General features: G+C 27.7%; 1 protein-coding gene across 4 annotated transcripts; it reads left to right on the forward strand.

The window, feature by feature from the left end:
* Positions 1-5109: 5109 nt before the first annotated feature.
* ERF-D2 (ethylene response factor D.2) lies at positions 5110-7338 on the forward strand. 4 transcript variants are annotated; one of them, XM_069291831.1, is made up of 3 exons: positions 5110-5236; positions 5481-5832; positions 6460-7338. In XM_069291831.1, the coding sequence occupies exons 2-3, from the start codon at positions 5601-5603 to the stop codon at positions 7191-7193; spliced, it is 966 nt and encodes a 321-aa protein (XP_069147932.1). In that variant the 5' UTR covers positions 5110-5236; positions 5481-5600; the 3' UTR covers positions 7194-7338.
* Positions 7339-8805: the final 1467 nt, after the last annotated feature.

The following is an 8805-nucleotide window of genomic DNA, read 5'->3' on the forward strand; positions in this document are numbered from 1 at the left end:
TGTATCAAGGTGACACAACACCCCATTATGTTCACCTTTTTTTCTTTTCCGCTTTATCTTTCTTTCATCCTGTTACTTACTGATATATTAACGTTGATCATTAAAATTAACTCGTTAATTGTATAAATTTATAGTATAGACATAAAGGATATTTTTTTCTTTGAGTCTTTATCGTTGTCAAGTTGCACCAAAAAACACATCATATAATAATACAACAAAATATTAGGCTAAGATCATGGTTTTTACTAGTTGTTCCACTTGGTAACAAAACTTTACAACTTTCAAAATTATTAAAATATCCATTATTGACATGGACGCTTTTAATTATTTTTTTTTTAAAAAAAGTTATATCTATAGAAATAACAAGTTACTTATTGTGACAAAAAACAACTTTTTAGTCCTTCATTGATACTTTCTTACTTTCACCACATATATTGTTATAAAATGTTTCGTATCTAAATTATTGAACAGAAAAAATATAATCGATAATAATCAACTAATGTCCAGAGAAGCTAGGTGAAATTGAAGACGTTAGACATTAAAAAAATCGAAACTTTTTTATTAAAAAGCGATCAAGATTAATTAATTATTTATTTTTTAATCTTATTTTCTTTTATTTATGGTTTCTTAATAGACATAACGATAAATAAATAGTATTGAGGTAAGTTCAACTACTTTGACAATTTATTGTAAATTAATTTTTTTTAGATATTATTAATGTTTGGCAAAGAGCCGTGCTTTGACTGTACGGAATACTATATAAAATTAAATTAGATCGTTGAAACTTTTTTCAAAAAAATTAAATTGAATCGATTTATAATTTACTAGTTTTTCTAATGTCGACAGGAAATAAATTATATTGATATAAGAATAACTCCAAAAGATTATTCAATCTTAAAATTTGATATTTTTTTTAAAAGAAATAATAATGGTGAGATATCTTATATTTGGTGACGCAATTCTAACTCATTTGTCAATCTATTGATGTCAACATTTGTTTCATAATTAGAAAATGACTTGATTTTATCCAAACGTCCAAATTAAAGTATAGAGAAAACACATATCTAAAATTTTTTAGGTGTACATGAAGACATTATTGAGGAGGCTTGTTCTAATCGTTAAAGAATTTCTATTATCAATCGATGGATTGAAAATTCGGATTTACTGTTACTGAAGGATAAGAGAAAACATTACTGATTCTCCTCGAGTTTTTTTAAATCTAAGATGATAGGAAAAATGTTGAATTTCAAAGTTTAGAAACAAAAGGAGTTCTAACTATTGAACTCAGGGTCATGTTGTCGCTATTATTATATATATATATATATATATATATATATATATATATATATATATATATAGTTTTTAAAAAAATAAAATTTATAGCATTATTTATCGTTTCATAACAAATTTTAAATCAGATACAATATTTTGCTATTAGATATATTAAAATTGAGAGAGAGACGAGTTTCTGTTTATGAATTTCAGATACACATGAATCATACAAAATTATACACACAAGAGATACATGTATTTGTATGTACCTGATATGATTTACATGTATTTAGAATACATAGAAGAGTGACGTCTATGTATCACAGATACATGCGAACCCGTAGAGGAAGGCGAGCGAGATTTGTCTGTGAATTCCAAGTACATGCGAATTTACTTGGATATAGTGCATCTAGAATAAATTATACCTAATTTTTATATCATGTATCTCGAGATACATCCATGTAGTATTGCAAACTAACATATATCTAATTAATTAACTCCTAAACTAGTGAAATTTCGATAAGTTACCCAATTATATTTTGCTTTTACACACTCTTTTAAAACAAATTCGAAGTAGTATTCAATTAATTTACGGGATAATGCACAAGTATCCCATAAATCTATGTTCGAAATTTCAAATACACACTTACACTATACTAAAGTCCAATTACGCCCTGAATTTATTTATAAAAAACTTTCTACCCCTTTCGACCTACGTAACACCATCTTGTGGGTCCAACATGTGTTGATTTTTTTTTAAAATTAGTGTCACGTAGGCCAAAAGGGGTAGAAAATTATTTATAAAATAAATATAAGAGAATAATAGAACCTTAGTATAATATAAGTATGTCTCTGAGATTTCAGGCATAGATTGGTGAGGTACTTATGCATTTTCCCATTAATTTACTTATAACTCTTTTTGACGAAATTCATATTGTTAATTTTCAAAAATGAACAAAAAAAGAGGAGATTTATTCAACAGTTGAACATTGATTAACAATTAAATATGTTGTTAGATTCAAGTCACTTTAATGGAATAAAATCCTATGAATGGATAAACGTGAAGACATATTCTTCTCTAAATTAACTTTGAAAATTATAAGAGAGCTTACTTTAAGTATATAATAATGAATACTTCTAGTATTTTTATTTGAAGTCAAACCTTTGAATATTCTTATGGTTTTTCAATTATATAAACATTATAATAATTATTATAACATTATTATCATTATAAATGTTGCTAATATTCTTTTAAGTATATTCATTTAATTAAAGGAGAGGAGAAATTAAAAAAAATACGAAGCTATATATAAAGTTTGAATCTCGAATTTCAATAATTAAAAAAAAGTGCAAATTAACTTTCTTTTATCAATTTTAGGAGCAAATATTTAACGCGTAGAGGATTTACTTTTAACAACGAGTAATTATAATTGTCAAGAAAATTAAATAACCTTTTGTCATAATGAGGAAATTTTTTTGGTATGTCAAATAAGATTTCTCATTGTTATTGAGCTAAATTTGATTTAATAATAAGTTATGTTGATCTTGCTAGAAATTTTAACGAATTGCAAATATCTTTTTTATTATTTGTGATTATAATTCTGATGATCCTTGTTCAAATTTTAACGATCATCATAATTTTTAATATATAAAAACTCACGAACACAATTTTATTTGAAAATTGATCAAAATTAGCTCTAATTAACTCCAAAATGGATACACTATTCCCTCCGTCCACTATTGTTTGTCATGGTTTTAATTTATAGAGTCAAACTTTAAAAACTATGACTAATATTTTTAGATGTATTTTCTCATCATATTGATATGCAAAAAATTGCAATTTATAGTACTTTTTATATAGTTTTTGAATATCTAAGTTTTTTATTTAAAATATCGAATTAATATAATTTAATATAATTTTAAAAGTTAATCAAATTCACTTTCAAAAAGCTCAAAATGACAAATAAAAATGGACGAAGAAAGTACCTTCTAATATTAATTTCAATTGATATATTCAACTAAAACATTTAAAAATAAATAGATCTATTTTATATTTTCTAACATGTCTTTTTTTTTTTTCAAGATGAAAAAATCAATAATGGTGTTCTTAATTTATTTAATCTAACTAGACCAATTCAAATAGTTAAGTATATATGGAATATTACCAACAAAATTTCAATTATAAAAAAAGAAATGGAAAAAAAGGAAAAAAAGAAGAGTAGGAGATGAAGAAGTGATTTTCTTGGGAGAATCAAAATCTGTTTGAAATTTTTATGACTTTTTGTAAGGTCAAAAATTAATTATGGACTAACCCATATTCAATATTGAAGATTCAACTTGCAGCCCAAATGGAAGTCAAAGCCCACTGTTTTAATTACCCGCTGTTCTGTCATGTTTGACTTGATACGTAATTTAAAAATTAATAAATAAAATAATAGCTTTTATTAGATTACTTTTAACTAATTATCACAATTCAATTCATTTACTCGTGCAACACTTGCTCTAACATTTAGATAAGAGAATCCTCAACTTCAAACTAAATCTTAATATGTGAAAGTGAACAAAATATAAACTTAACACTCAACTTATATATACTCAAATGCTTTTTAACTTTATTTACAACCAAAGTTATTTGCAAGAGAAACATTGTAATTTGTGATAAACATTGCACTTATCTGATCACTCAAGATCAATTGGTGATAAACATAACATAAATAAGAAACTTGGTTCACATAAATCAACATAAAAATTCAATTTTCTCATGAAATCCACACATAAATTCTTAATGTATCAATGATAATGAACCAACTTGTGTTAGTGTTTCATATCAGCCGTGGTACACGAGGCAATCGTGGTAAAATAAAGTACATCATATGATTACTAATGTCTGATTCCATCAATCCGTTATAGCAGACATACATGCGCTACTAGGGCTGCGTATCTGTCAGTTCGGTTCAGTTTTGAAGTTTATCGGATTGTGTTATTGGTTATCGGTTTGTGGAGATGCTTAACCGTTATAGAATCATTAAGATATTGATTGACTTATCAGTTATTGGTTTATTGGTTTTTCATCGTTATCAGTTCGGTTATCGGTTTAACCGTTAAGATTTGACACAAAAAAAAAACTTGAAAATCACTTAGAAACAAGGTGACAAACCAAATAAACCATGCACTTGAATTCACATGTCACATCTTGGTCAAAATCAAACACTTTTACATTGTTGAAATAAGCAAGTGTTTGAGACAACCAGAAATAAAAGTAGGAAATCAAACTCTAAGTCGAGGACTTTCTATACAAAATGGTATAAATATAGTTATTTAATTTAGTATCGGGTTATTAGTTAACCCGTTAAGAAAAAAATTCAAACCGTTAAGAACCGATAACCCGATAACAAAAAACCATTATTAAAATCACTAAACCAATAACTCAATACTATAAACCAATAACTTTTTTATCGGTTCGACTTATCAATTTCGATTCAATTTTGAACAGACCTAGGCGCTACAAACTATGCCTTCATACTAGGAGGCTTCCCGCTATAATAAGGTGATATATACACACAATATTAATAAAAATTCATATTTCTAGACTTACCTAATTTCTTAAAGGACTTAAAATTTAAAATAATAACTAAAAACAGAGAGAAATTTTTTTAAAAACATTCACCACTAGCTTGAAATAGATGGATCTAAAAAAAAAATTCACCGCTAGTTTGAATAATAAATTTGTCAAACAAATTAAATGAACCAAGTTGGGTGTTTGAAAACCAAAAATTAAAATTGAACCAAGTTGAAAATGAAAGTGACCAAAAAAAAAAAAGAAAAAAGAAATCAAGTTGAAGACAATCTCTTTTTTTTTTTTTTCTCTATAAAATAAACCGACACTCTTTTTAAATAGTTCGAAAGGGGCGTAAGCATATAGAGATGCATGTAACTAATCAACAGTGTGAACATATTAGCTTAAGTCGGCATCTCTAATCTTCTTTTATTTTTTTTATTATATATAAAAAAAATTGTTTTGATTTCTACTTTATGCATGTGCTCAAAGAGAAAAAACAAATCATATGAGCTAAATAAAAATTATTTTTTTTCTTTTTGTTTGTCAGTTTCAAAATCGGTGAACAGGGTATTTATAATTAACAAAAAATTAACATCTGGGTTTTTTTTTTTTTTTTGTATTTAATTTTGTGTATATGTGCTTTTTAAAGGTGGCGAATTCAAGAAAATCAAGTGAATTTGTTAGATTTACAGATACAGATGATACACAAACCACCGCCGTGACTGCGATCGGCGGCGGTGTTGAAGGCGGTGGTCAGTTTGATTATTCGATGTATTCAGGGTATTGTGATTCTCAGGCGAGAGATATGTCGGAGATGGTGACGGAGTTTACACGTGTGGTATCGGGTCAGGATTATCGACCCGATACCAGATGTTATTCGGTTAATTCACCGTCTCCGGCTTATTCTTCGTCCAGCTCGGGTTCTAGAGCTGGACTGAAGAGAAGCCGTGATCAACAAGAATTTGGAACTGGGTTGTCATCTTCTTCCTCTGTTAAAATTGGTGAGCCAACTATTATTTTTTTTTCCGAGTTTGATATCTCAATTATCAATATTTCATTATTAGTTAGTGTCCGTTTGAATTGACTTATTTCATTTCAGATATGTTAGTTTTGAAGTGTTAGGTAAAATAAAAATAACAAAAATAAATTAAAAGTTAATCCTAATAAATAGGTGGGGGAGTTTTAGTTTTTAGCTTTTTAAAAATGAACTAAAACACATTTTTTTTTGAAATTTTTAATTTTACTTTCATCACTTTCAGGAGGAAAAGGAAAAAAATAATTGATAGTTGAGATTAGTTTTATACCTAAATAGTTATGATTCAACTGTAAAATGAAATTTCAAAATGTTTTTTTCCTGTTATTTCTTATTTTTTTAGTTTAGATCATCCTTTTTTGAAAATCAAAACTAAAAGAATGGACAATTTTTTTTTAAAAAAAATTGCTTGCTTAGTTTTATTCAATGGTACTATTTTATGTATTTGAAAAAAATGTAGACATTATTTCATCATTACCATAACTAGGAAAGTAATTAAGTAAATTTAGATATATAGAAATCCCAAAAATAGTTCAATATTTTGTTCTTCTATCCTCAATGTAAGTACTAAGACTTATTATGTTTGTATTAGAAGAAGCTACAAGTATGGTTGCACCAATTCCCGCTTTCACAACCACAATCACAACCACGACCACAGCAGGTGAGGGTTCGAGCGAAGAAACAGGAGGAGATAGGAGGAGGAAATACAGAGGTGTACGACAACGACCATGGGGTAAATGGGCAGCGGAAATAAGAGATCCACATAAAGCCGCCAGAGTTTGGTTAGGAACATTCGATACAGCAGAAGCTGCAGCAAGAGCATATGATGAAGCTGCATTGAGATTTCGAGGAAACAGAGCAAAACTCAACTTCCCTGAGAACGCCAGATTGACATCGTTACCACAAATACAAAATACTGTAACGTCAACAATCTCCAATCCATCCCCTCTAATAGCTCAACCAACTTCGTTCCTCAATCCTATCCAGAGTTCAGATACAACAAGAGACTACTGGGAATACTCACAATTGTTGCAAAATCCAGGAGATTTTACGGATCAACAACCATCAAACTTATTGGAACAAATGTTCGTTGCCTCATCGATGGCAATGTTGCATTCAAACACATTGCCATTAATATCTTCGTCTTCATCGTTAGCTACATCAGCAACTTCTTCAACGTCATATCCCCTGTTATTTTCGAGTTATTACACACCACAAACTAATCAAATTCAAGGAACCAACACAAGTAGCACCAGCACCACTAGCAGCTCAAGTTTTTCTACAACATTTTGGAGTAGCTCTAGCCAATATCCTCCATCTTCTAGTTAAATTCTCAAAATTTTCTTGCTTTTTTTTGGGGTAATATTTTCACTAATTAGGGAGAAAATTAGGGGTTATATCTATTGTTTAGTAGTTGTCATTATTTTTGAATAGGTAAGAAATTTATACTCTTTAATTCTATTACTCTTCCTCATTTGAGTTTGTTAATTTTTATTTTGTAAATTTTTACATTTTGAAAGTGTTAGTAGAGCTTGCACTATCGGGCCTACTGGTCAATGAAGTAGTTGAAAATACTGAAGTTTCGGTCTTCTCAGGTTCGAGATCTAGTCAAGACAAAAAAATATTAGAGGATTCCTTTCTTCTTTCTAGGTTTAGTGCTATTTGATATGTGTTACTGGTAAGAGGTGCTCATTTGGTAGAATTAGTGAAGGTGCATTTAGGGGTGGTTGATTATCGTGACTTGAGTCGATGAGAAAAGTGAATTTTATAGATTCATGTAGAAAAAGAAATAAGTAGAGCTCATTTGCTGCACTTTCTCTGCAAGGTTCGGTATAGGATACTGTTCGAAAGTCCTCTAAAGATGACATATAGAGGTCATGTCGAGAGAAGATGATGAAAGCTGATTCGAACATTACAATCATAAAAATAAAGTTAAAATAAAGTTAGTGTTAGATTTTGTTATATAAGATGTAATATGATTATTATACTCCATGAAACATGACATAATTAGCATTATTAAGAATAGCAAATTAATGAAAATTCTATGCAATAAAATATACTCCTTGTAAGTTTTTTTTAAAGATCTTTCAAATATTTTAAATTATTGATTCTTGTTACTTATAATATTCTTTACATAGTTACAATAATATAAATTTCAATTTTTTAAAAAAATAAAGATTTCATCATGTGCAAATTTCTAATTAAATTTATAACATTTTGACTCTTGAAAAATGAAAAAAAGAGCACATAGGTTAAAATAGAGGGAATAATTTCTTTTACTCATTTTTATCAAACCAATTCATTAGAAAAATACATAAAAAGTAATTTTTTATTAAAATAATGGAGAATTTAATTATTTGATAATTTCTATTTTTTTATTAATTTAATTAAAATATCTATGAAAATAGTCACTAAATATACTTTTTATAAAAAATAATAATTTTCTAATAGTGTAGTCCATAATTTAGAGGCTTAATTAGTGTTTTAGACATAGTTTGGTACAAAGATTTTAAATTACGCATTCAGTACAAAAGAAGAATATCTAGTAGGTTTCTTAGGAGAAGTTTGGTATGAAAAGATTTGGATGTTTATGTCATATTCTTGTTGATTTCTTAAGGAAACTTGTAGAAATATGTCAATTTGTCAAGTTGTCTATTTTTTTTTAATAGCTATGCAAGTTACTAATCTATTCAACTTAAAAGTTGTCTATTAATATTAATATAACATGTCGGTGGTGAGATAGTCGATGTTTTTTTTTTATATTTAATTAAAAATTTTAAATTTTTTAAGTTAGTAATAAATTGTGATAGGATGATTGAGATTCTTCTATACAGTAAAGCTCAAGTTTTAGCTCCTGATAAAGTTTCATTGAAAGCGTTACTTTTGTAAATATATTAGTGTATCGAATATCGAGAAATAAAAGGGAAACTTGTCTATTTCT

This window comes from Solanum lycopersicum, chromosome 12 (assembly GCF_036512215.1).
Source record: "Solanum lycopersicum chromosome 12, SLM_r2.1".
NCBI classification, from domain to species: Eukaryota; Viridiplantae; Streptophyta; class Magnoliopsida; order Solanales; family Solanaceae; genus Solanum; species Solanum lycopersicum.

Bases quoted from the DNA above. Each gene is read 5' to 3' on its own strand.
- ERF-D2 (XM_069291831.1), top strand. From the start codon at position 5,601: ATGTATTCAGGGTATTGTGATTCTCAGGCGAGAGATATGTCGGAGATG. The intron at 5,833-6,459 runs GTGAGCCAACTA...TTGTATTAGAAG, and splicing joins TTCTTCCTCTGTTAAAATTG to AAGCTACAAGTATGGTTGCA.